The 26,964-nt window shown below is 41.0% G+C and overlaps 2 protein-coding genes across 4 annotated transcripts in view; one reads left to right on the forward strand and one right to left on the reverse strand.

Moving 5' to 3' along the window:
* Positions 1-21,742, forward strand: part of dock3 (dedicator of cytokinesis 3) — a 53,504-nt gene extending 31,762 nt beyond the window's left edge. Inside the window, exons 29-54 of one of the 3 annotated variants that reach the window (XM_051950195.1) lie at positions 56-131; positions 276-376; positions 475-533; positions 2,652-2,800; positions 2,915-3,000; positions 3,107-3,133; positions 3,227-3,322; positions 3,405-3,465; positions 3,575-3,668; positions 9,028-9,176; positions 11,217-11,303; positions 11,570-11,674; positions 12,861-13,002; positions 13,330-13,496; positions 14,975-15,061; positions 15,235-15,414; positions 15,516-15,599; positions 15,694-15,810; positions 16,166-16,308; positions 16,793-16,928; positions 17,170-17,251; positions 17,480-17,595; positions 17,781-17,865; positions 17,946-18,068; positions 18,284-18,366; positions 18,783-21,742. In XM_051950195.1, the coding sequence (XP_051806155.1) occupies positions 56-131; positions 276-376; positions 475-533; positions 2,652-2,800; positions 2,915-3,000; positions 3,107-3,133; positions 3,227-3,322; positions 3,405-3,465; positions 3,575-3,668; positions 9,028-9,176; positions 11,217-11,303; positions 11,570-11,674; positions 12,861-13,002; positions 13,330-13,496; positions 14,975-15,061; positions 15,235-15,414; positions 15,516-15,599; positions 15,694-15,810; positions 16,166-16,308; positions 16,793-16,928; positions 17,170-17,251; positions 17,480-17,595; positions 17,781-17,865; positions 17,946-18,068; positions 18,284-18,366; positions 18,783-19,391 (3,244 nt within the window). In that variant the 3' untranslated portion in view covers positions 19,392-21,742. The remainder of the gene's footprint in view (positions 1-55; positions 132-275; positions 377-474; positions 534-2,651; positions 2,801-2,914; positions 3,001-3,106; positions 3,134-3,226; positions 3,323-3,404; positions 3,466-3,574; positions 3,669-9,027; positions 9,177-11,216; positions 11,304-11,569; positions 11,675-12,860; positions 13,003-13,329; positions 13,497-14,974; positions 15,062-15,234; positions 15,415-15,515; positions 15,600-15,693; positions 15,811-16,165; positions 16,309-16,792; positions 16,929-17,169; positions 17,252-17,479; positions 17,596-17,780; positions 17,866-17,945; positions 18,069-18,283; positions 18,367-18,782) is intronic. The other 2 variants (XM_051950196.1, XM_022201608.2) reach the window with 2 other exon arrangements.
* Positions 21,743-23,144: 1,402 nt separating this feature from the next.
* LOC110956258 (poly(rC)-binding protein 4-like) overlaps positions 23,145-26,964 on the reverse strand; it is a 40,717-nt gene continuing 36,897 nt past the window's right edge. The window contains exons 13-14 of the mRNA XM_022201609.2: positions 25,774-25,943; positions 23,145-24,100 (exon numbers count right to left, since the gene is read on the reverse strand). Coding sequence (XP_022057301.1) covers positions 23,755-24,100; positions 25,774-25,943 — 516 coding nt within the window. The 3' untranslated portion in view covers positions 23,145-23,754. The remainder of the gene's footprint in view (positions 24,101-25,773; positions 25,944-26,964) is intronic.

Below are 26,964 nucleotides of genomic sequence, written 5' to 3' on the forward strand. Positions count from 1 at the left end.
TTTTTGGCACCTAGCTCATTTTGTAAGCTGACAGTGTAATGTTTGCTTTCTGCAGTATCATCGTGGTGACAACACAGTTTCTGTCTCCGGCGCTGCACAAGAACTTCTCGGAGGCCGATTTTGACTTCAAGGTGTGTGACTGGACGGCGGCTAGCATTCAGCAAAGCCACATAAAATTTTTGTGCTTTTATTTTGTAATTACATTCGTGAAAGGAGCATCATTTTTAATGCCATTCAGTGCAGCATTCATTTACTTTTGTTTCTTTGTGCGGCAGGTGTGGAACTCCTTTTTCAGCCTCACTGTGCTGTACATCAACCAGCCCAGTCTGCAGCTGGAGGCTCTTGGTCCTGCTAAGAGAAAGAAAGTCCTTGACAAGTAAGAACCTGCTGTATGCTCATTATGTGCATTCCCTTGTGGTACTTTGTTGCTTTGTTTAAATCACATTTTTAACTCTGTTCACTACTTTTTTGTAGATGCGGGGATATGAGAGTTATGATGGCGTATGAGCTCTTCAGCATGTGGCAAAAATTAGGTTTGTCATTCTCACAGATATGTGTTATATTGAAGCACCAGAACTTAGAGTTGTATAGACAATGTATATCTTAACAGTAATGAATTTTGGTTGGCTTTATTACAGGTCTTCTGGAAATATGACAAAATCTGCTTGGTAAAAAAACCTACATACAGCAATGCTAATATTTGGTTAAATGTCTTCTGGGCACTTTCACTTCAACGAGGCACTTTTGGTAGCTTTGCACAAGCTTCTGGTCGTATCTTTGGCTACTCCTTTTGACAACAATAGTACAGGTAAATGTGTTGGCTTTCTGACAGACTTGTTTCTTCATCACAGTCCACGGATTCTCGATGGGGTTTATAAGTCAGGACCTTGGGGAGGCCAGTCTTAAGCCTGAATTTTACCCTGATTTAGTCCATTTCTTTACCACTTTTGATGTGTGTTTGGATCGTTCTCTTGTTGGAACCTCCAACTGCATCCAAGACCCAACCTTCTGCCTGATGATTTTAGGTTTTCTGAAGAATTTGTAGGTAGTCTTTCTTCATTATTTCGTTTACTTTGTATGAAGCACCAGTTCCACTAGGGAAAAAACAGACCTGAAACGTAATGCTGCCACCACCATGCTTGATGGTACACTGGAAAAATACCGCCCTCAAAACAAAACAAAAAAAACTTATTTCAAGGAGTTTGCACCTTAATAAATGAAAAGAAAAATCTGCAAATAGAACAAGTGAAAAATGGATTGGTAAGATTTCATGAAATAAGATTTTAGATATAGATATTTTTTTTAGATAAGATATTTAGAATATTGAGATCTTAAAATTAGCTGGGAAAACTTATTTTAAGCTATATTTTACTAGGATTGCCAAGCTTAAGTGTCTTAAAATGAGCCAGATATACTTTAAAAAAATACTAATTTTTCACTCACAAATAGATTTTTGCTTTCTTGTAACCTGCTAATTTGAGATGTATGAAACTTATTTTGAGTTTTCTTGTAAAATAAAACTCAAAACAAGATAATTTCAAGATTGTTTGACTTTTCAAGATATTCAAGATGCATTGTCTTAAAACAAGTCCCTCCATCTGCTGAAATGTCACTTAAGTGAATTTATCTTAAATCAAGTGGGATGATAGCCTAGCCGCACTAGACCCATGTTCTGAAGGCACAAGGGTCTAGGAACGCTCGACAGGGAGGGAGGCGGGCTAAAAGGTTGTCTTTCAAATCACTCTGCAGCAATTGGGTAGGTATACAACCAATCAGCGCAACGAATAGGCTGACGTAGTTCCTAGAGCGCCGGCGGATTGTGGCTAAGTCCCATTAGCTTCCCAACCAGCGGAGCTGCGGAGCCAACTGGTATATTAAGGATTTGCCATATCCTGTCGGCATAAGTCCAAATACGTCTTTCTTCTCAATGAAACACTTCAGTGCCGTCCTTTGTTTATCTTTCAAGTTGAATTTTAGCTTCAAATCTTTAAGGGCTGTGGCCAAAGTCGAGTCGAAAGATAACCATTTATTGTACGCCGGTTGTTTCTGTCAGAATCGTCACGCCTCTGTCGTCACTTAGTTACGCCCGCCTTCTGACTCTACACTTCATGGTGATTGGTCCGGCCAGTTTTAGGAGCATCCAGCCTCGAGCCTTATGGAGGGTAACTAGACCCACCCTGGCAGAGAATTAAATTTGTTGCTGTGGGTTGTCTAGCGTGGCTAGGCTAGTGGAATGAGACATTCTGACAAAAATTAAGACAAACAGACTTGGTAAGGTTTTGAGTTTTTGCAGTGTAGGTAGGTGTGTTTTCTTCCTGAACGTGGCAGTGATGCAGCTACAGGTTATTTTAGCTTCTGTCGCTGCTTAGAAATCCAAGTGACTTTCTTAAATTGTGGTTGAGTCTATCAAGTGTGTCAAATGTGCCCTTTATAAATTGGCTTAGAAAAGTCAGCAACTGTAGTCAATTGTCACTCAGGAGAGGTTGAAAGGCCATGCTACTAAGAATAACTGATCATTTAGGTTGTTGTATGTATATTTTTGACCCTGTAGATTTTGTCATATTTCCAGAAGACCTGTAATAAATCCATGTATGTTTTCATGAAATCAGTGCAAACAGAGGTGACCGTCTGTGTCAATTTATTTACTTTAGGTGACAACAAGCCCCACTTCATCCCAGGGATGATGGGTCCTTTCCTCGGTGTCACACTGGTGCCTCAGACCGAGGTCCGAAATATTATGATCCCAATTTTTCATGACATGATGGACTGGGAGCAGAGGAAAAACGGCAACTTCAAGCAGGTCATTATGACATTATTATGCTCTGAAGTACAGATTGTGTGCTTCAGTGACGGGCGGCTCTTTGTCACATAACATACCCACGTCTTTTGGCTGAATGTGCTTTGGAATGTGTAGGTGGAAGCAGAGCTGATGGATAAGCTGGACAGCATGGTGTCGGATGGGAAAGGCGATGATAATCACAGAGAGCTCTTCAGTCTGTTGTAAGCATCAAACTGGTGTTTAGTGAGCCTGTGAATGATACTCAGAATGATGCCGCTCTTTCAGTAGTTCCTTCTAAAATGCTGTTGTTTGGCTCTCATGTTGCAGGACCCAGCTGTTTGGTCCTTATCCAAGGTGAGGTGTACATTTATTCATTCACATTCATGCCTGCTGACTTCCTGTGCTGATCGCCTTTGGTAAGAATATCCTGCTGTGTTTTCTGCGCAGCTTGCTGGAGAAGATTGAGCAGGAGACATGGAGAGAAACGGGAATCTCGTTCGTCACATCAGTCACAAGGCTTGTTGAGCGATTACTGGATTACAGGTAAGATTAAGATGCACATCTTAATACTGATGATTCATGTCAACAAACTGCAGAACAGTGAGAAATGTGCTTTCATCCATAGGGACTGCATGAAAGGAGATGAGATGGAGAACAAGAAAATTGGTGGTTCCGTCAACCTTATGGTGAGACTTTAATGACATGTTTATGTTTTTAGTGTGAACATATTTAGGATCATTTTAATGCATGGATTAAGATTTTAACGATTTGTCTTCTCCTCTCTTTCAACACCAGAACTTCTACAAATCAGAGGTCAACAAGGAGGACATGTATATCCGTTACATTCACAAACTGTGTGATCTCCATCTCCAAGCGGAGGACTTCACAGGTAATTGAGATACAGTCATTTTTTTGTTGTTGTTATGGTGGATGGTCTCAGATTTTCTACGGAAGTGTTATTTTTCCTGGGTTTTGCTAACAAAGGGACACAAGAAGAAAATAGATGCATCAGAAAAGAGTGATGTGATTCTTGTGGTAAAATGACCCTTTGCTCTGTGCAGAATTTACAGACAGTTATAATGCCATAACGAATGAAAAACAAAGTTTATTTGGTTAATTTTCTTTGATTATTTATATTAGTAAAATTGAAAAGTCTGAAATCACCAAGTACAACCTTTTACAAGTATCCACAGTTGTTTCCAGTACCGGAGAAACAAAAAAAAAAAAAAAGACTACACATACTATAGATATTTTACTACTTACATTTTTAATTTGTTTCCACATTTGTCTTCTATATGCTCTGTATGCACATCCTGCAGTTCAGCCTAATTCAGCCAAAAAATCCCAGAATTTTTTTTTCAGATGAGTGGTGGTATGGGCTTTTGTTTTTTAAAGAATCTGGTTAAAACAGAACGTTTATGAAGATGATTTCTTGTAAATGAGACATCTGGAATGAAAAGATTGTGATTAAATATATCAGTTTTAATCTCAGACTGGGTTAAGTTTTTCAGCAGATTGTCATGTCACACATACAGCACTGTTCAAAAGTTTGGGGTCACTTAAAGTATAGTTTTTGAAAGAAAAGCAGTTTCTTAATGAAGATAACATTAAAGTAATCAGAATTACAGTCTTGTCATTGTTAATGTGGTAAATGATTATTCTAGCAGGAAACAGCTGATTTTTAATGGAATATCTCCATAGAGGTACAGAGGAACATTTCCAGCAACCATCACTCCTGTGTTGTAATGCTACATTGGGTTAGCTAATGGTGCTGAAAGGCTAATTGATGATTAGAAAACCCTTTTGCAATTATGTTAGCTCATGGATAAAAGTGTGTTTTCATGGACAACATGAAACTGCCTGGGTGACCTCAAACTTTTGACCAGCAGTGTGAGTAACTGAAGAGCAATTAGAAAGCTAAAAAAATCAACAATTCCTTCTGCTTTTAGTTTCAAGTTGTGATAAATTGTGTCATTTTGGCATTTATTTATTAATAAAAGATGGCATACGTTCCAATCTGCAGACAGGTTTTGTAGTTCAGAGGAGAAATTTGACAGTTCTCGACTTAACTGCCTCATTCTCAGCAAGCGATTGTAGCAGCTCGACCTTAAGCAGTCCAGAGATCTTCTGAAAACCGGTCAAATTTCATGTAAAGTGGACTTGATTCTTTGTTCAGCAGAGCAGAGATAAGGAAGATAATACAGAAGAGAATGGTGTGCAGGAAACAGAGACTTGCAAGTTTAAAATCACAGTGGAGTGAAGAGACAGTCTAAATGTCAGGTGGAGATAATTATGGGCTGCCAGTTTAAGACATAAGGCTTCTGCTCAACAGTCGCTCACTGACACCAAAGCTTTTCAGGTGTGTTGGATTTCTGGAATTTGTATCGCATTTTTTCTTACAGGGAGGTAACAGTACATTTTGTGGTTCAGTAACTTTCCGTTATATAAACACGAAACCAGTGGAAGTTGCTTATCTAGCAGTGTAAATGGCTAAAGTGTTCTTGCTTTACTCACATTATTGGCAGTGGCAGCTTTATTATGGGCACGTAAATGTAGCCAAATATGACTAATTGAATCCGACCTCATTCATCACTTACGTAAAACAAACAACAGGCAGCTGGGAGGATAATTAAAACACATTTTAGTGTACTGCAGTGTTGAATGTGATTGCACGTGGGGTTATTGTGTGAACAATTGCCCACCTAAAAAAAAAGGCATAATTCAAAGATGCGATTCAACTTGAAAACTCAATCAGTGGCTGCAATTGACTCATAAAACAAGAATCTATTTCATGAATCATAAACAGTTTATGTAGGATTGCATCTAATTATTTTCTGTCACTGATTCATCTACAATTTTTGGGGTGATTAATCATGTTTAAAATGTTCTATAAAATAAAATGAAAATAGATAAAAATTAACATCAAGGTCTTCTAAAAGAAATTAGATTTGGAAGTGTCTTGTTTTGTCCAACTATGTACAGTAACATTCAGAAATTCAAATTTAATTTATCCTCTCATAGGACAAAAAAGGAGCAAATTTGTCTGTCAAATGAGTCATTTTTCTGTAACCCCATAATGTCAGATCTAGTTTATACATTAGATGATACATCGCAACTAAATCCACAGCTCTTTCTCTGTAATCAACAGTCAGTAGTGGGTCATGCTCCAGTACAGTTTTGATTTTTGTTTGTTTTTGTAAAGCCAGTAAAAGGAAAAGGAGATACCTAAAGGCCCTTTCCAACAAAAATCTAAATTTTCTGCATTGTTAACATATCCTTCTGTTTTTTTTATATGCAAGAAGACACATAATGGGTAAAATAAGCAGTCAGTGGCATGGATGACTACGTCTACCCAGTGTACCGATGACCGTCTCTAAAGCACAGCTTCCTGAGACTTTCCATGTGAAATATTCTTGTTCAGAATTGGTTTCCAGCTCAAACAAGTATGGCTGAATTACTCCAATATTACAATTTGCCATTTCGTAGCATAGAATAGTTTTGCAGTGAGCAGAGAATTGGTGAGCCGGTGTGCTCCAGTGAAAGGTGGAGAGGCAAGGACTTCAGCGATCTGTACATCCTAGAGACGACAAACATGTGGAGTCACATCCAGGCCGTTTTAAGGCAGGATGAGATCATTTGCAATTTTGAAGCACAGAGATGAGTTTTTAAAGGTTTAATCAATAACCAAAGGGGGACTTGGGACTTTTTCCTAACATGTTTTTTATTAATTGAGAGTTTGATAAAGTAACTCAACAAAATAAAGTCCTTAAAACCTGCAGAATGTAACAACTTGGTGAAATAAGAAATGTAAAATATCACAAATATTGTAAAACATGTCTTAATTCAGGTAAATTAAATTACTGAACGAACAAAACCTTCTGGCAGGTTTGAGAGGCGTGTGATCTACAAAAGTCACCATAATGACACCATTTCTACAAGCTGGAAAAATAGAAACTGAATTTTCAATATCCTGAAGGTCACTGATGTAATCAGGTTTGACGTGCAGTGTCATCAGGAAAGTCAACCAAATCTAAGCTTCAAATAGTGGTGCTTCATCAGAAACACTTTATGCCACATGTGTCATTCAGCTATCCACAAAAATGCTATGTGACAAAAATTCTGTAACTTTTCAGCTGAACTGCAGGCTTTGTTTCCACAAGGCAAATAGGAGACAAGTATGGGAACAAATCTAAAATGTAATTCGTCAAATAGGAAATTTGTCAAATAAATAATCAAAGCATTTTAACTTTTTCTATTTTTATGATTTATGAATGGATTATTCATTAGAACTTTGTTATACTGCACAAAACACATTATTTGAGTTCTTTCTACTTCTATTCACGATATGTGCCGTTTCCAGATTCTCAGGACTTTATACTGCATTGAGGAAAAATGTGACAGGAGCAAAGAAAAGAAAAAAATCCCCAGAAACTGCTTGGAGTTCAAAAAATTCATCCATCTATCCTTGCTAGCCTCCCTCCTCCTCCTTTGTGTCTACCTGTAACTCTGACTGAGCTCATGAACACATTTTCTGCCACCAGCAGAAACTTTCTGTTGCTAGTAGCAACCACTGCTGACGGTTCCATAGCAGCTTAACTGACATTATTATGCCACCATTTTAACAGATCTGTGACCAAGCAAATATTTATGGACATCTGTAGGCGTCATCTGTAGGTCCTCTTTTTTTTTTTTTTTTTTTTTTTATTTGTTGCCACAGTGGCCCTGAGAGCTCATTAAAATACGCAGAGCACAAGCAAAATATCAAATAGAAGTCTGACAGCACATTTGCAGCATATCTGATTCGTGTGATTACGCTGTTTAAACAACTTTTAAGCTCATTTTCCTACACCACTGTCAGATTGTCAACTGCAGTGACTTCTTGAGTCACCATGGCAACAACAATCAGGTCTCAGCAGTGTTCATGATTTTTCATTGTCCCTTAGAAACATTTGCAGTATTTGTTTTTTTTTCTAAATGCGACATGTCAGATTTGTTAAGATGCTTTTTAGTTTGCCGTGCTTTGTCTTTTGTGTGTGTTTTCTTTAGTGCGGCACGGAACATTTAACTCTCAGGGCCACCACATATTCAAACAGTTTTATGATTGCTGATTTGTAATTTACTACTAACCAATCTCAAAAAAAAAACAAAAAAAAAAACCCTAGCTGTTTCTTAGTGTGTTGCTCCAACAACAGCACAAATACAGAAGCATTAACTTAACCGTTAAATTAAGCTGCTCTTGCGTTTTGTGTTTTTGCTTTTGCGGTTTTTACGTGTCTGTTTATTAGCTTAATTTTGCACATCCTTTGAAAACTTAAAAGGGCCCTGTGGTGCTTTCTTGTGAACAAACAAAAGCTATGCTGAAATTCGTGGTTATACTCACCAAACTGCACTGTGTGTCCTTGAGGTCAACAAGTGTCTCAAATACAGTTCCTTCCACATAAAACAGCAGCAAAGCCAATTATTTAAAGCACTACAGTATTGTTTATATCCCTGTTTACAGGTGTGTACCTGACACTTTTACCACGTTCATGTGGTGCCTTCGTGGTCATGTTTAAGATACACAAACAGGGTGCCACGTGTAGAGGATCAGCTCTGTAGTGCTACTAGAGGTCTAAAACTCTACAGGGGACCTTCACGGCTGAGCTTTGCTTCTTCCTGATGTGAAGTGCAGTGGAACTAACTTGACAGCTAGTCTGTACTTTTGTGAATCCACTTTTCTTGTTACCGCAGACTCTTGTTTACAACACCTTTGGTCAAACTCTTGCTTACGGAGCCTCGTCCCTGATCTGTATCATTGAATTTGTTGTCCGGTGCTGAATAGCTGTGCAACTGCATGCCCAGTGAGGGCTGGAGATGCATGCACGTTTCTCTCTGTATGAGCAGCCTCTTGTTCCTTTTTGTAACTGTGGCATGTTTGTAAAAATCCCACAATTTCACAGTGTTCATCGAGATTATTTTCATCATTAGAATTTCAGCTGTGCAGGTGCTCTTTGCACTTCTGGCCACCATGACACCGAAAAACACAGTCACCACGCTCTGGGCAACTTGTGCTTTGTGCCACAGACTGTGTTTGGTGTCGTACGCCATCTGTTCACGAAAACTGGACCCAAAATGTCTGGGAGCTACCAGTTCATCACAGAGGCCAGACTGTGCAAACTGTTCAACATCTGTAGCTTTGTTACATAGGAGTAAATCATGCTGGCTTTTTTTTTTTTTTTTTTAACCCCCTCGTTTCCCCTCAACAACAGAGGCAGCGTTCACCTTGCTGCTGTACTGGGAGCTGCTGCAGTGGGAGGACCGGCCCCTGAGGGATTTTCTCCACTACCCCTGTCAGAGCGAATGGCAGCGCAAGGAGAACCTGAGTCGTAAAATCCTCCACTACTTCAACAAGGGCAAGGCAAGTGAATTTTTTATAGCTTTGTCTCTGTTTTCACTGACTTCAAGCCAGTATTTCATGGGAATGTTAAAAGGCCCATCATTTCTGACCTGTGCCAACCTTCCACTGCGCTGCAGCTGAGCCCCCAACAGTGACTAAAAATGAAGAAATGAGCAGTATTAGTAGGTCGAGCTGGACAGGGCACACAGGGAACTAAACCAACTCAGATAAATGAAAGTGACATTAAATTTTTATCGCTTTTTTACAGTGTTCAAGGGACTGTTTGTTCTCATCTGCAGTGCAGCTGTTCCCCAAGCATAATTAAATTTTGCCCTCATTAACTTTGGGAGTGAGGCAGAATCTTGTCGTCTTTGTCTTTAATCTTTCTCAAAGTTTTCTGCTTGTTTTACATCTTTTGCCTTTGCTGCCCTTTGCTCTTTTTTCATTCTACTGACAAATATATTTTTTTCAAAAAATGACCCTCGCTTTCCTATTGAGTCAGCAATAGAAGTACTGAGATTCTTTCCTAAAGTACAAGTATTGGTTCCAAAATGTAATAAAGATACTACAGTATGACTTGCTTACTACTTCTGCTTTCTGTACCGATGTTAAAAATGTAATTATTTAATTACTAATGATATAGATTTTCGAGATTTTACATCAGTGTGCTTATAGTACTATTTTATATACTATTTAGTACTTAAATCTTTATCAGTGCATCCAGTTTTACAGCCGATCACATATGTGTTTCTATAGCCAGCTAAATTTAATCGAGAGTTTTCTGCACAAAAGCGAAAGCCGAGTATCATACTTTGCACACACCATAATAAGTGAGGGTCAGATGTCTACTGAAATGTGATTTGCTTCCCCGAATCACTCCTCCCTGGCTGGTATTCATCCACAAAATTCAATTAGTCGACTGGTCTCTGTGCTTTGGAGAGGACAATGCCCTCTGGACTGTGGGAGCAGCTGAGAAGGAAATAAAAGTGGCCTCCCTCATTAACTCGTTGTCATTTCTTGTTTTTATTGCTGCTCTCCTATAAAAAAAATAGCCGTTATGTACCTGTAGCGTTCCTTGTTGCTACTATACATCCATTAAAGTTCATCCAGGACACACAGAAATCTGTAATGTTTAAAGAGCAAGTTGTAGATTGGTGACCTCAATGGATTAATGGTGTGGAAAGTGGCGTGCACAAATCCAAAATAAGATACCTTAGGTCAAGTACAGGATGTATGCAGTAACTGGTGTTTTTTCTTGACTTTTATATAGCGTTAAATGTCACATTATTGGCCATGTTATAAATATAAATGCCACTACCAGTTTCATTATTTACAATAAACAGAGAACTGGACAGGTGTCTCTTAACAGCCTGACACTATTTGATGTTGACTAATTAGAGAAAAAAAACCCACTAGAAATCCTAAACGGCACACAGTTCCCGTTTTCATCAAGCAATCTCAGAACCAGAAACTGCTGCTGATGGTAATGAAGCAGCTGTGTGACAGGATTATATGTTGTGTAACTGGAATAAGCACAGTGATTTACCATTTTGAAATGAAACTAGTGACGAAAGACAAAATAAAAACCAATCAGTCAATACAGCTTTCATCTACACAGTTGTATACCAGAGAAAATTATACTTTAAATTTTTGAATATCAACAAAATAGAAATTCAGTAAGACATACATTTATCTTTTAAAGTAAGCCAACATACAAAAATAGATGGCAACAATCAAGAGAGCCTGTCATTATACTGGCATCTTTGCAGAGATCAGACACATTTTGAAGCTGTGTTAAATTCTACGTAAGACATTCTCCTTCTTAGCTTTGCCCTTTGAAATATGAATGTAACTCAGGTGGAGAACAAGACTCTTAAAGAGTCCGATGATGTTTTTTTTTCATTGTTTGAATGCTGGTATATGATTTTAACACCTCTCTCTGTTGTTCATCCTACAGTAAATGTGTGAGACTGTAGTAGCCGGTGTCTGATTTCTGCTGATTGTAAAGAATAAATGGTTTCTTCCATTCATCCTTTATCTCGTTTCTATGTGACTTTGCAGTGCTGGGAATATGGGATCTCTCTCTGCCGGGAGCTGGCTTTCCAGTATGAGACTTTATATGATTATCAGAGTCTCAGCTGGATACGGGTAAGTGAACCCTCACATGCTCCCTGCTTTTGCTGTTATTATCAAACAAGCTTCCTCTGTGATGCTGGAAGGTGAGATTTTCACCTCCCTCTGTCATCGTCATTGTCTGTTTTGTGGTGTGAAGTGCATGAAGCGTCAAACACAATGTCCTAATTATCTACCTAATGCACGCCTACACTCATCAGGAAATGCAGAGGATTCAGCAGTGTGTGTGATTAAATCATTATTCATCATGACTCCTCTGAATGTTTATCATTGTGTCACAGAAAATGGAGGCAGCGTACTATGACAACATCATTGAACAGCAGAGGATTGAACCGGAGTTCTTTCGAATGGGCTTCTATGGCAGGAAGTTTCCTTTCTTCCTCAGGGTAAGACTTTACAACTCGAGTCTCATCTCACACGGTTAGGATTCTGCTGATGGGATCGGATGTAAAACTCCAACAGAATGTTAGCTACAGCAAGGCAGAAGTCTGAGATGAGAAACTGAAGCTTCGACTACCAGCATAAGGCAGTTCTTAATTAAACAAATGTGATGTACAATTGGTCAAGTTGAACAAGTTTAGGGCACTGGGGTGTTTCTAGTTTGTGAGCAGAATATTTGGTTTGTGCCAGCAGAGAAAAATCTACAGGGGCCATCCTCGTAGATGAATTCATGAATCTTTGACAGAAATACTTGTTGCATCTTTCCAACATATAAGGAAATGTGTCCACGGAACTATTAGATTAACACACCTCATTTAAGCTATTTCTGTGTGTGTATAAAACAAATAGCAAATGTAATATTCCTTTTTGATTATTTCTAATTTGTTTCATTGAAGCAGCTTTATAAATAATGCTTTCATATTAGCAGTGTGAGAAGGATTGCTAGCAGTGATAAACCTACAGAGAATTATCGCCTAAATCTGCTGCTCCTCTTGGCTTCACAGAGCCCTTCAGTGAGTTTTCAGTTCATCGTTTTGCCGTCTGGCTCCCGACTTTGGCTGTTTTTGGTTCTTTCTCACAGCTCTCATGTAGTCAGCCTGTGACGACAGATAGTGCTAGATTTCAGATGCAGCAGGCAGCTGTTGTCAGCCCAAATGCTCTAATATCTACTGTATGTTCCCTACTCAACAGTAAATAACAGAGACACATGTGGAGACCGAAAATAGTACTAAAGAGGTCTTGCGTTTGGTGGCTACAAACAGGACTTCATAGAATAACTATATTACTTTGTAACTCCTGGATATGTATGGAAATAGCACATTCAAAACTCAACTTCCTAAAACGATAGTCTCGGAGGTTATTCAGCATTATATCCAATCATACAGCTTCTTTTTGCTCTGAGTTTAATCAACTCATACTAAAACAACTAAATTAGTCATACTATTACTGAAACAGTTAGTACTACTGGTGCAAAAACTATTTAAAAAGTTAATATATATTGGTTATCTTGAAGCTTCAGAGTACTGTAGAACAGATTCTCATCAGCATGATCTCCTCAAAAATGTGAGCTGCCAGTTTTGCATGCCGCTGTCAGCGTTGAAGAGCTCCAGCTGTTGCCTTCTCTCTCTGCAGAACAAGGAGTTTGTCTGTCGTGGTTATGACTATGAGCGGCTTGAGGATTTCCAGCAACGGATGCTGGGGGAATTTCCACAAGCCATCGCCATGCAGCATCCCAACCAACCGGACGACACCATCCTGCAGAGTGACGCTCAATGTATCCTGATATATTTACTGTGCATCAGTGTTTTTGTGAGACTCCGTTAGATGACAATTCCAGAGAAATTCAAATTCAAGTGATGCATTTGACAAGCTCAAACCAGGTCTTGTTTTGGTTAATTATGCAACTGATCATTAGATGTTTTTATTAAAGGTTAATACGGATCAAACAAACACTGAATTTGAGATTGACACCCAGAGTCAGACGGTAAAAACAAACGCGCTCTGTAAGCATTTCCTTTGACTATCCGTCCTGCTCTTCCTCCTCTGTGAATATGCATGTACGTCTGTCTTGTCTGTCACTTCCTTGACACTTGGCTTCTAGACTTGCAGATCTATGCGGTGACTCCAGTGTCAGACATCTCTGATGTGCCTCAGCTGGAGCGTGTGCCTGAGAGGATCAAGAGTTTCTACCGCATAAACAATGTCAGCCGCTTCCACTATGACAGGCCTTTCCACAAGGGGCCCAAGGACCGCGAGAATGAGTTCAGGGTATGGTGACCTAGCACTACCACTTTGAGCCCATTTCTGCCTCACAGTTTAATGCTCTTCCCGAAAATACAGAATTCCAATGTAGCACTATTTAAAAACATGAAATGGATCCAGCTCTATGGAAGCTGCTGTTGATTCATGCAGTTTTTTTTTTTTTTTTTTTTTTTTTTATAGCTGTGACAAGCTTCTCAGGTGATGTAAGCGGGCGCAACACCCCCTGGTGGCCACCGCAGAGGGCCTAAAGCTTTTGGGCAGTAATGCCTTAAAAAGCCCCTAAAAGCTCAGACTGATTAAACCTTGAATATTTATCTGCTTCATAACCAAGAACTGAAGATGAATGCTGTCAAGAAACATGATTAGTCAAAAACTGCTTCGTCAGAAATGTGTGGGTTTGGTTTGATTAGATTTGACTGACAGCTGCCTGGCAACAAAAGAAAAAGAAATAATGGATGAATCAGATTTTGATGAGGGTGTTCATAATGTTAGTATCACATCCTGTCAGCTAAACGTCACTCTGATGTCAGGAGGGGATCAAAATAACACATGTGCTGCCATGATTTTTTGAGACATTTTGTCAGGTTTATTTGCTTTGCTGCAGGTAGTAAATTATGATCAGGAATTTATTCAGCTATGACTTGTTTGTGTAGCAGCCTTTGCAGCTGTACTTTGCAGGATTCCCTGACTGAGAGGTGGGTGCATTAGTCATAATAGCTGCAAAATGATGTAATGCGTCAAGTGGAAAAGTTTCAAATATCAAGACAACTTACAGCAGAGACGGATAACTGCGCTACCATAATGGAATAGTGGGAACATGTAGCTTCTCACAAAATTATTCCTAAAATGCAACTAACTTAAAATACTCATTAAATAAAAATCTCAATCACAGACAGAAAATGATCAGAAAAGCATCTAGATTGCTTATCATTTGTGCACAGTTATTCTTGATTCCTCATTATCTCAGCCACTTTTGTCTGCACTGACAAGGAATTATCAGAAATGTTATAAGACATACAGGATTCTATATCCAGGTTTCTCAAAACTGGAATGCCAGTTTGTGAAACTAAGGATTCTGCAGGTGCCACATTTTGAGAAGCTATTGTCCTTTAGTCATAAATTAAACAGTTTATAAATTATCATAACATTTCAGCATTAAGTCTTCTTCTCATTACTGTACTCACACTCGGTATCTTATGCAGTTAACAGTGCTAAAAAATCTACAACCTTTAGAGACTTTGACCAGGCATGATTCTGTAGTTTCCTCCGACACAGTAACCCAGATTTGGAACCAGACCACACATACTCACTTCTCTGATATGACCTACATGCTTCTCTACACTACACTGTTCTGAGCTATCACAGCTTCTGCCAGCCTGGTTATTTGTCCGTTACACACAGTCCACTGAGCTTTCTTTATATTACCACGTGTGGCTGACAGGAGACAACGCCAGCTCAGTTTTTCTTGTCTGTGTGTTTAACAGAGTCTGTGGATTGAGAGAACAACCCTGATCCTCTCCCGCCCTCTCCCTGGGATCTCCCGCTGGGCAGAGGTGGAAAGGCGAGAAGTGGTGAGGAGCTCAAACCTTCACTCACTCATTCTGCGTTGCACATACTGTCTGAATAGGGACGTTTGCTGGTTTTCTCAAGCACTTTTACTCCAGATCAGCATTAGAGCGTTGTTGCTCACATACACATGCTTCCTCAACCTGCCAACATAGCTCATACCAATGTTTATTTCAAGATGGAGGTGAGCCCCCTGGAGAACGCCATCTATGTGGTGGAGAATAAGACCCAGGAGCTGCGGACTTTGATAAGCCAGTACCAACACAGACAGCATCACGGCAACATCAACCCGCTCAGCATGTGCCTCAACGGCGTCATAGATGCGGCTGTGAATGGAGGCATCGCCCGCTATCAGGAGGTACAGTTGTAGGGCAGGAGGAGGGAGGGCAGCGGATGTGATGAATGATGAATTGTTGTTGTGTGAGAGATCCTCATCTTTTGACTCATCTTCCCCAACAGGCTTTCTTTGACAAGGAGTACATCAGCAGCCACGCAGAAGACACAGAGAGGATCACACACCTGAAGGATCTCATGCAGGAGCAGGTCAGCTTCAGAAGTTCAGCACATGTGGAATTACTTTGTCGACATTCTGAACTGTGTTGACTTCACGGCATTTTCTTCTGATTGAATTCAACAGGTGCACATTCTGGGAGTGGGTCTGGCGGTTCATGAGAAGCTGGTGCATCCAGAGATGCGTCCTCTGCACAAGAAGCTTGTAGACCAGTTCCACATGATGAGGACAGGTTTACACCATGTGAGTAGATCCACACGTGACTCAGTTTTTACGTTTCTGTCTGAACTGGGCTCGAGCCAAAATATCTTAGAAATTGGAGCTGCCATTTTCACTGGTGATGTAATTTGCTACCAGAATCTCTGCAGTAGTGACTGGTAAGTGGAGAGGCATAATCAGTGTCCTGCTCCTATTACTGCTGAGCAGAGTCTGGTCCCAATTATTTCACCAGTGCAACATGGCACCCCTCATTCTGCTTTCACTATCAGGGGCATCTGTCTTCATATAGTGTATGTTTTTTTTTTGCTGACTGATGGTTGGAATGTGTCCTTTGTGAGTGTTTTAATGCATGCGTGAGCAGTGTAAATATTCAGAGCAGTATATGGTTGGGTCCCAGCAGGGTGTGCCTGGCGTGGATCGATTCGGCCCAGCAGGCTGCCAAGTGGTCAATTCTCCTCGAGGCGTCCTCTCCTCCCACAGCCACATGAGCCCCGAGAGTGTGCGGCTCATGCACAGACACAGGTCAGTCACACACACACTGTGGCTGAAGTGTTCTGCATATTTAATCTTAATACAGGATTGCCGGTGGAAAGTGTTAGGCTTTACAGAATTTTCACATCTAAAATTCAGTGCATCCATTTTTTAAATTGCTCATCAGAGAATTTCCAGTTCCCACCTGGTAATTTAGGCTCATTAGATGGATGTATTATACGTACAAAAAACATCTCCTCAAGCAATTTCATTGCCTTAGCCGTTATATATTTTAGAAAGTAAACCTCTGTTAGGCCAGTTAATTCGATCTAAAATACACTTTAAGCTAAACCTCTTTAACTCAAAATCAAGAGTTCCTGCCGTAATGAAACGCCACTAGTCAAAATGTATCTCGTTCACAAAATGTTTCAAACTGCTGTGTGAAATAAAGTTGCACAGAGACACGCAAACACACACATGCATGAAGAGAGATATTAATGTTCTTACCGTCTCCAACACTATCTCTGTCCTGCAGCCCTCTGAACCTGCAGGGTTCAATCCGTCACTCATCCTCCTCCCTGTCCTCTCACACATCGAGCGAGGCAGGAAACCTCGTCATAATGACCGACGGCCTGATGGGGGAGCACCCTGAGGAGGCGTTACACATGCAGGTAGGACAAAAAAAACACACAAATAGACACTGGCACACATGTAGTCAAGATTGCATGCAGTTTGTATTCTACATTATTAGTGTGACTCACATAGAAACTGTTGTTTTTGGCATGTAAAGTCAAAAAATTGTTCTTGTTGCAGTAATAATGCATGTACAATTTTAGTATTAATCCATCCCCTGCTGAAAAGATAGTATTTGTTTTTATTTTCCATTAGTTTTTGAATATGCTCTGTTTGCAGCCGAGCCCCTCGTCCTCCAGCCTGAGCTCAATTCGCTCCAACTCCTCCCAGATTATCAACTCTGCTCCATCAAGTGCCAGAGGTAAACAATGCAGCAGCAGAAAGCTACACCACACTAAATACATATAGATATTTGTGAATATATTATAATTGTTCAAAGCTTTACCAATCACAGGTGCGAAAGAGGAGTGAAAGTTTGATTTGTCAGACATACCTTATAAATTGTGATCACTAGATCCACAATACCTGCATTTGTAGGACAAAAAGACATGTTTGGTAAATATGTAATAGTATTTTTCCGTGTCTCCAGGCTCTCCGTCTCTGCCCGATAAGGCCAAACACAACCGCGAAGTGATGATACTGTTGCCGTCTCATCGCGAGAGGGCCAACAACTCCATGTACTACAACATGGCAGAGAATGGACAGGTGGGACAGACCATAATGTATGAAAATGCAAAACATGACAGATATGTTGGTGATAGTTTAAATTAATGGGCATTGCATGTTTATTTTCAGAAAAATACCAATACATTATAACACTGATCTGCAATTTCAGTGGAGTTTGTCATAAAACCAAGAAACTTAGCATTTATTTCTTTTCTTTTTATTAGAACAACCACATGCAGCGTGCCTTACTTCAGCAAGTTAGCCCCTGTAAGCCTTGTGCTGATCCTCACATGACTCTACCAGAGAAAGGTAACCCACAAACAAACTGAAAAGTTTTATGCACGAGTCATGTTTGCAGGATTTTGACGCGTTTTTCTGTCCCGCTCCAGTCTTTCCCAATGTGCCCACCAGCTGGAGTCTGGATGGAGAGAACAGGGAGCAGGTGTCCTACATGCCAGGTTCTACTGGAGCCGTAATCATGCCCCCTGTCCCGCCCAGGTCCTTCCCACCCGGTACTTCCTCATTTTACTGCAAAGTTCTTGGTGTTGAGATTTACTTTATTCATTTATTGAGCATTGCAGTGATCTGGCGCTTACTGCAGTTGCTGGTTCAGACTGAGGTCAGGATGCGAAGGTGGAGCTTCTGAAGTTTAAATGGGCTTTAAAAAGGAATGTATTTCCACAGGATGCTGTCTCCTCATTCAGATGATTTTAACTTCTCCTTGCAGGACATTTCCTGATGCACTGTGATGCGTTTCACCACCAGAACAGTGACCCTCCTCCTGCCCTGCCTGTCCGTTCTCTCCGAAAGGTACAGCCTTTAAGATAGCATTTGTTGTAGTCAGCTCCCAGGACTTTCACCTTATAATAGACAATATAAAATATCAGACAGATTTGTAATTGCTTTTAAATTAGGTATAACATGCATATTTGTCAGTTTTGCAGAGGACACAGTTAGAACACAGTACACATTTTTGGATGACACTGTGACTGTTTTTGTATTCAGTTGCCCAGACCGTATTTCTTGTAGTCCTCCTCCCTCTTTTCTTTATACTTATCCTCCTGATCTTTCCTTCTCCTTGATCCTCTTTATTTAAATTAACATTAAGACCTTGTTTTGATATGATGCTGAAATACAAACTTAGCTCTGGAAAATGTTTTGAGATGTAAATTGACTCTGAAGAGAATCACCTCCATTACACCCAGTGTCTTTCTCTCCCCCTGTAGTCTCCCCTCCACCCAATCCCTGGCTCCCCCACCAGCCCTCAGTCAGCTTTAGGGGGCAGTAACTCCACTCTGTCGGGCAGCGCCAGCAGCGGCGTTTCCTCTCTGAGTGAGAGTAACTTTGGAGGTCAGTATCCAGATCCTGGCCCCATCAGGAACGACGCCTTGGAGCCTCTTCCCAGCCACCTGTGGTCCCCCCCTGATGAATACCTGGCTTCTCCCTACCTACACATCCACTACGGCGGGCCAGAAATCGACTCCATGGACCCAGTCCGTCCTTTCCACTACCGCAGCCCTGCCTCACACCCCCACACCCACCCACACCCTCACGCTCACGCCCACCCCGGGCTGGACAGCCACCCTCACGGCCCACCCCCTCACCACCACCCTCCTACTCACGGCCCTCATCACATTCCCTACCGCAGGCCTCAGCCTCCAGCCGTGCCCCCCAAACCCTACCTGAGAGAGGGCTGCATCCCTGAGGAGGACCTGCCACCCCAGCCCATTCCGCTGCCTCGCAGGATCTTCCACTCCCCTCACGGCCACAGGGAGGACCAGGGGAAACACGCCTGGGAGCAGTGCATCAGTGAGGAGCACGAGGAGGCGCAGTGATGCAGAGGCTCCAGCTAAATTTCAGTCAGAGCTTTCTTCTCCTTGTCTTCTTCCCCTCATTTGCACTGAGTTAAAGGAGCCATAACAGAAAGAGTCTCATGTGAAGCAGTGAAGTGTCTTTAGTTGACCCTCTATGCTCTGTGTTTTAATTTCAGTGCACGTGAGGGAAAGAAAAGAAGGAGTGAACCTTGATGAAGCTACAGTTTGAGGCACAACTGCCGTCGCTGCTCCATGTGGCCTCTTAGATATAACTAAAAGAAAAATATCCGTTGAACAATGAGACAGAATAACTTTGTTCAAAAATTGATATTGATTGTACACAAATTGTACAACTCGTCTGTGAGCATGTTTTTTCATTTGAGAATAATATGACAACAGTTTTGTGAAATATGACAAACACGATCATAACAAACATGATCCCAGGTGCAGTTTAAGCTCTGAGCTCCCTTAATTTTTGCTTTTCATGTCATTTTCACAACAACACGAGGAAACTATAGAGGGTTATTATTCACAGTGAAGTGACTTCTCTGCTTTAAATGCTTCATATATATGAATTCTTATTTTGATAAATTTGCTACATTATAGTGTTTTCAAAAGCTTATGTCCATTATGTTTTTCAAAACACTGTTAAGTGCTCCTTAATAGTGAATCATATCAAATGGCGCACTCTATCACGTGTCGCTGCCGGGCTGTCATAAATCGCAGGTCTCTAAGGTTGAACTTGCAGCTCTTCTCTTGGACCGGCATCTCAAGGGACATGAACTTCGGTCACTGACAATTTTCCGCATCCGTACCCTGCGTATGGAAACCTATGTGAATGTATTCAGATGAGATGTTCTACTTGTATTGCACAAGCTGCAAACCTGTTTTTTTTTTTTTTGTTCAAGTGCTTTAAGTTCAGTCTATGTTGAAGAAGTCTCTATTTGTCTCTTTTGTGTGACAAAAGATATCTCGAGAGGAACGAGAGCATTCGGCAGACTGAGGGGAAACTGAGGGACAATGACGGACAGGGTCCCACACCTGTCAGCTTTCATGTTCACGGTGAAGGACTCTCCACTTCACACCTCAACTACTTGCTGGACACTCTAACAACAACAACACCACTCTCTATCGCTCTCTTTTTTCCCTTCATCTTCTTCCTTCTCTGTATGGTTGTCAGACCATGTTAAGCAGTGAGGGCTGAACCTGGACAGCTGCAGTGGCTTTGTGTTCCGTCCGGCCACACTGTCAGGCCCCCTGCCCGCTGAGTGGCCGGTCGAGGAGCCCACACAGACAGCAGATCGCCTACCTGCCTTAAGTGCACTCAAATGCAGTTTGACCTCTCATCCGGACTGCGAGAAGCTCATTTAGCCACAGCCATTCTCCTTTTCATTCTGTTCACTCTACATTCCCTGAAAGGAAAAAAAGATATCTTACCTAGTGATGATTTTGTATGGTTTCGTCCCGCTTTGGTTTCAGATTGTTGTTTGGTTTGTAGCGCTAATATTTCTTATTCTGCCTGCGACTCTTTCTCGATCACCTTCTGTTGTTTGAAATAACTGATGATGTGTTGCAGAAGACCGAACCGCTGAAGCCCGGACTGACAAAGAGGTTTACTTTTTTTCGTGGAGCAGCAGAAAAGCGCTGTTTATTGTCATGTTGTGGGTTTGGAAGGATATAGCTAATATTTTAACAAAAATAATTGTTTTCCTGGTTGTTTTTTGCAGGTGGATGCTTTGTGTTACTGTACATCAAGTTGTCAGCTGACTAGACAACATCTATTTTTGTATGTGAGATCATCAGTTGTGTGAACATATTTCAGAAATCGTACCGAGACAGAAGGCCCGGGTACCGCATAGGCTGCTGTACTTTGTATGAAGACGAACCTGAGGTTGTTAGACATAAACAGTATGTGAGTATCTCTTGTGAGCATGATGGCATTGAGGATAACTGGCGACTGAAGTGATACTCAAAGTATAGGTACAATAGAATTTTTCAATGTAAATTCTGTTATTGTACATACAGCAGTATTGTGAAATATTTTTGAGAATTATTGCAGAAGCCCCAAAAAGGTTTATTGTTGTTTTGTGTATATACATGTACTCCAGAGATCAATGTAATTGATAAATATCTGTAATCAGTGTTTGGAAAAGGACAAATCCATTAGACTGTGGCTGTCTCCACCATTCTTGACTTTGAGTCTTCTCATATAAATACTTTATACACTTTTCAATGTGCTTTCCTGTACATATGGTGTTAGCATGATCAAACAGTGTTTGGTTGTAAAAGTGGTTTTCCTACTCCCATAACTGCTGTGGTATGGAATTCATTAACAATGCCAAACATTAAAGACAATCTTTTATCAGCTCTAACTCTTCCTCATTACCTCTTCTGTGTTGTGATTGGTAGTTGGTAGTTTATGAAAACAACAGTAGAGGGCACTGTGTGTCACAGAATAAGACTGGAATCCTGAAGTAGTGAGGATGCAGTGCTATTTTCATTGTTTTCAGTATGTCTGTGTGTGTTTGAAGTGTATATACGTGTGTGTGCATAGATAACAGCATGTCACACAACCCTTGGGTCTGCCTCAGATGAAAAAAAAGTGACAGCTAAAGTCCCTGTTCTCCCCAGCTCAAACTTCATTCTGTCACCAGCATCCTACTTTGATATTCAAATGCAGCGCATCTTTTTTGATGTGTGGAAATGCAGCGAGTGAGGTTTTATTTGTACATTTAAAGAAAAAACACACCTCGCCTTGGTATGATATAAATAAAAACAAAATGATAAAACTTTAAATATCATGAACATGGATCTGCTTCAAAGTGAGTTTACATTGTTTCAGTGAGTGGTGATATGTTACTTACAGATGGAACAAATGACTGAGACCTTGAGTATAATGCTAGTCTTTTCATGAGTCCCATAGGGTAAAACAGCATTTATTGAAAAATCAGAATTAAAATAGGTAGGTAGGTAGATAGGTGGACAGATGGATAGACAGATGAACGGATGGATAGATAGACAGGTAGATGGATTCTCATGGGTTGTGTGTTTGCCTCTAAAAGTGAATGTCTTTGGGAACAATGAGGACTCTCCTCTCTTAGTGTCTCGCATATCCATGATGCAGTCACAGGAACAAAAAAAAAAGAGCAGATAGGATGAAAGGATCCTCGCTGCCTCTCCTGAGGATGATGATGCTGCAGTGCATGCTGATGCAGACTGAATTTCGTTTTTACAGCATCACGGTGAATCCTCGCCTTTCCCTTTCTCTTTCTCTCAGTGCCCCCCTTTTCTTTCTCTTCCACACAAACCCCTCTGCCTTACATTCTCACTGTACTTTGTCTTCAGGGACTTACAGATACTCTACTCCCCACACACAACAGCTAAGGGATTCTGTATCTGTTTTTGTTACGTGCACACTGACATGCATGTCAGCGTGTTGGCTCGGCATGCAGGCGGGGCTCTTTACTCTTCTGGGGTTGCTCTGTCTCATTCTGCCGTTATTGTTTGGGGCACAAGAGCACATTGATGTGAAAAGCATCTCTTATGAAGTCTAGCAGCCAGAAAGACAAGCTGCCATCCAGTCAGTGTTTGGGAGAAAACAAAAATAACGTAACTCTACACCCTGTCTCCTTCGGCACACTTTTACCTCCTGAATACGTGTTCCTGTGCTGCTGCATTGATTTGACACTGATTTGATTGAAATGGTGGATATACTCTCTGAATGTAAGTGAAGGAATTGGAAAAAAAAAAACTGAGACGGACACATCTGCCATATCAGGAACCAAAGACTTTTAATAAATGAAACAATACTAATAAATAAAGATTAACCAAGTTGCACATTCAAAATAAAATCCAACAAAACAGACATAACACTGAACGAAGTAAAGTACAGTACCATAGCACAGATTATTTTAAAAAAAAAAAAAAAACACCCCCCAGACATTTACAAATTTTCTTAAAAACTTCAAGAGGCAAACATAGACATTGTATAAAAGCATCATACAGTAGAGCATCTGTCATCTGAGTATAATTTACAAATTTATTGAAGGATAAATACGTAGCTGATCTCTAACTTGAGGTACACATGTAAAATCTGTTAAACATGTGTCTCTCAGGTGAGGTTCCAGCCCTTTTTTTAGTGATCAATAACAGTGATGAGGTGATGATGAAAGCAGTCCATCAATTCATGGGAAACTCACAAATTATCTAGAATCATATGTAACTTTTAATAGCTTTGTCCACATCTCCATTGGTCTCGTCTCTGTTGGTGCATCAAAGAATATAAAGTCAAGAGCATCTCTGCCAGCGGATATGGCTACATCAGGCGTTTGTGAAAGAGCACTGCAGCTGTCCTTCATCTGACTCTCCACGCTCGGAGGCTGCCTCAGTAGGGAGCGAACTTCTGTCTCTCTGGCTTTTTGATGCAGTTGGCTGAGGAGATTTTGGCGGTGTAGGCAGCCAGACTGGTGTGGGAGGGCGCTGCGGTGACGGCCACGGTGGGGGCAGGGCTGGACAGAGTCAGGAAGGGGACGGACTTCACTCCCAGCAGCCCGGAGAGGGGCATGGCTCCGTAAGGGGTGCCCAGCACATGAGCCGGGGTCAGGGTGCCCACGGCGGCCAGGGTGGGTGCAGGGGAGGCAGCCGGGGAGGCCGGCTGGGTGAAGGCCATGTTGAGGTCAACTGGCGTTGCCATGGTGGCTGCCTGGGCCGTGGATTTGGCTGTCTCTAAACTATGAGGGCAATGATAGGAGGAGGGAGGACAGGGAGACATGGAAACAGCACAGGGAATGAAGATTAGGGGATTATTCTGTTGCTGAAACACTGAGGGGAAGTTGCTGGAAAATTATTAAAGGGGAACTCCACCAACGTTACATATCAAAGACTGTTAACAGGTTCTGGGGAGTTTTACTGCATGCATAAAAACAGCCTGTTTGGCTCCAGAGGGAACTGTGTGAAGCCATATAAACTGCTTGAAGTGATGTCACTTGAGTAAGCATCTGTTGGGGCTACAAATCTGAAAATGAAAAAAAAATCTTGAAATGTGGATTGATCAGCTTATAAGACCTCTGCCGTGCTCCTCTTTCCTGCTAGAGGCAGGCACTTTTCTCATTTGACCCTAATGTTCTGTTTGGGAGACCCAGGGCCCTCTTTAAAAGCTCATATGCATGATACTTCATGTCTTTATCTAATACTATGGGTATTGCTTAGAAGCATTATTTTGAATTAATGACATGTTTCAGAAGTTTGCAGCCAAAAAAATGCATTCAATGTGCACTGTAAAACATTGCTCAATGCAAAGGTGGATTTTTCTTTTTTAATTTGTTTTAAGCAGCACTGCTCGTCACACATAATAAATGAGTCTATTTGGATTTTCTCTTATTGGAGTTTTACAACAGCTGCTATCCTACAAATGATCTTGTGGTTGTGTAGTCTGGGAATTACTACTTGGCCTGAAAAAGTAAGTGAAATATTTACATATTTGGTTAACAGCAGTGCTTCTAGAACAAATCCATATTTTATCAATCGAGGAAAAATCTCCCCACTTTGGTACTTTTCTGCATATTGGGTTTGAATAAAATCAGGGGATAAAAGCATTTTAAGTGACACAATTTTCAAATTTGCTGTTGCTACATTTATTTATTTCACATGCGGTAGTGAGATCTGAAGGATACCTAACAATGATAAGTTAAAGCCAATTCCAGCATGTGCCAGGAGTTACTGTGGGAATGTTCTTTTGTTGTTGTTTTTCTTTTTAGGAACAGATAAAAATTACTAGCAAGCAGCTGCATAAATTGTAGCTCCAACAGTCCCAGCTGACACATATCCAACCAACAGTTACTGTTTTGAGATAAATCCTTGTATTTTGCTGGAAAGTTCAAAGCCAGTGCCTTTTTTGAATTTCTAAAAGCAAGGACTGAGAAAGAAGGAAATAGGGAGTAAATAGTTTTAATCATTTTGTTGTATTAATGCTTTGAATGCTGTGCCTTTCTTAGTTTACTAGTTTATTTTGTTTGCATTTTTTCCTGACTGGAATTACTTTTAGTTTAATTTGTATTAATCACTTTTATGCATCTAGTTCTGCTGCATGTTTTCAAACGATTTACTCAATGATTTTGTCTTGTGTTGCAATATGTCCTAATTCATCATGAAAGAATAGAAAAAATAACATTGATTTGCAAAAGAAAAAAAATGTTAGCGCTACACAGGAATAACTGAATTACACAAGACACTGCTATACAATGACAAAGTGCAACACGACTCTGCTTTTACTCATTCCCTCGAGCACAATTACCAGCAGCACAAGAACAGATGACATCATCACCTAAAGTCTAACCTTTGACCCTTTCAAACCAATTCCTTGCAGCGATTCCTCAGATTGCTTGTACGTGTCGGTGGGTCTTACCAGGAGGTAATGAGGTACTGGGCCAAGTTGATGCTGACTGGTGTTCCTGTGATAGTGACATGGCGGTCGCTTGTTCCATCCAGCTGGCTGCCGATCTTGATCTGAGCTCCTGACACCTGCCTGATCTCGTTGATCTTAGTGCCCTGACGGCCGATGATCGAGCCAATCAGCTGCAGAAGAGCAGAGGTGAGGCAGATCAGTTGCTTTGATTGGAAAAATGAAGAACAGTGTAGAAGACACGTTCAATAAATCTTTTGACCGAACGCAGCTTTTTCTCTTTGTTGGATCTGTTGTGCTGATGGAAGGGATTCTGTCGAAAAGGGCAAAGGCCGAAGAAGCACTAGAAAAAAACACTGGGCACTGCTGTTGAGCAGACTTAATGCAGACCACTTCAAATATTGCAATTACATTGTTTGTCTTCCATGGATCGGTCATCCATCATGCATGTCAAATGCACTTTTTTTTCTCCCCGAGTCTCCCTTAATTGCTACTATGTGCGGACCGGTAAAAGAGACGAGAGAAGGCGCATTTGCTTCTCATTAATCTGAGTGGCTAAAAGGTTATTGATTCCTCGGAGTGGTGATGACTTCCCAAACAAATCACTTCCCAAACACATGCCAGCCAGATGCATCTCCGCACTAATGGAAAACATAATGGGAAAATAACTCAAATATATAATATACAGTCCCATCGGCTTGAGTGTTCTCTCTGCTGAGAGCGGATTAGACAATGACACAAGTTTTATTGCATTCCAAAATACATTATCACTTTTGTTCTGCTTTCATTATCTAACCTGGACCCCTGCCTATTAGTGGCAATAGATATTAAGCAGAAACAGACCTCAGGGCTGCATATCAGCTCAAGCACAGGGGTGTCAAGGCTCAGGCGACAGGGTTATGCAGCCAAATATATAGTGAGTGGGCCAGACAGTGATGAAGTGCTTGTAGTATGTGAGTGGCTGACGTATAGGCTGAAATACACAAAACACACACACACATAATTGCAGTGTTCACGTTGCACTTGTCCTCTCCGCATTTCACATTCCTTTCCTGAGAAGTAAGCAGCCTGTTCCACAATGTCTGATCTGTCACACAACGACCTGGTTGGTCTCCCTGGCTATTATTGGCTCAGCAGTTTATTTGGTGGGGTGGGGGCGGGAGACACACACAGAGCAGCCAGCCTAAAGAGCAA

The sequence above is a fragment of the Acanthochromis polyacanthus genome, chromosome 6, assembly GCF_021347895.1.
Source record: "Acanthochromis polyacanthus isolate Apoly-LR-REF ecotype Palm Island chromosome 6, KAUST_Apoly_ChrSc, whole genome shotgun sequence".
NCBI lineage: Eukaryota > Metazoa > Chordata > Actinopteri > Pomacentridae > Acanthochromis > Acanthochromis polyacanthus.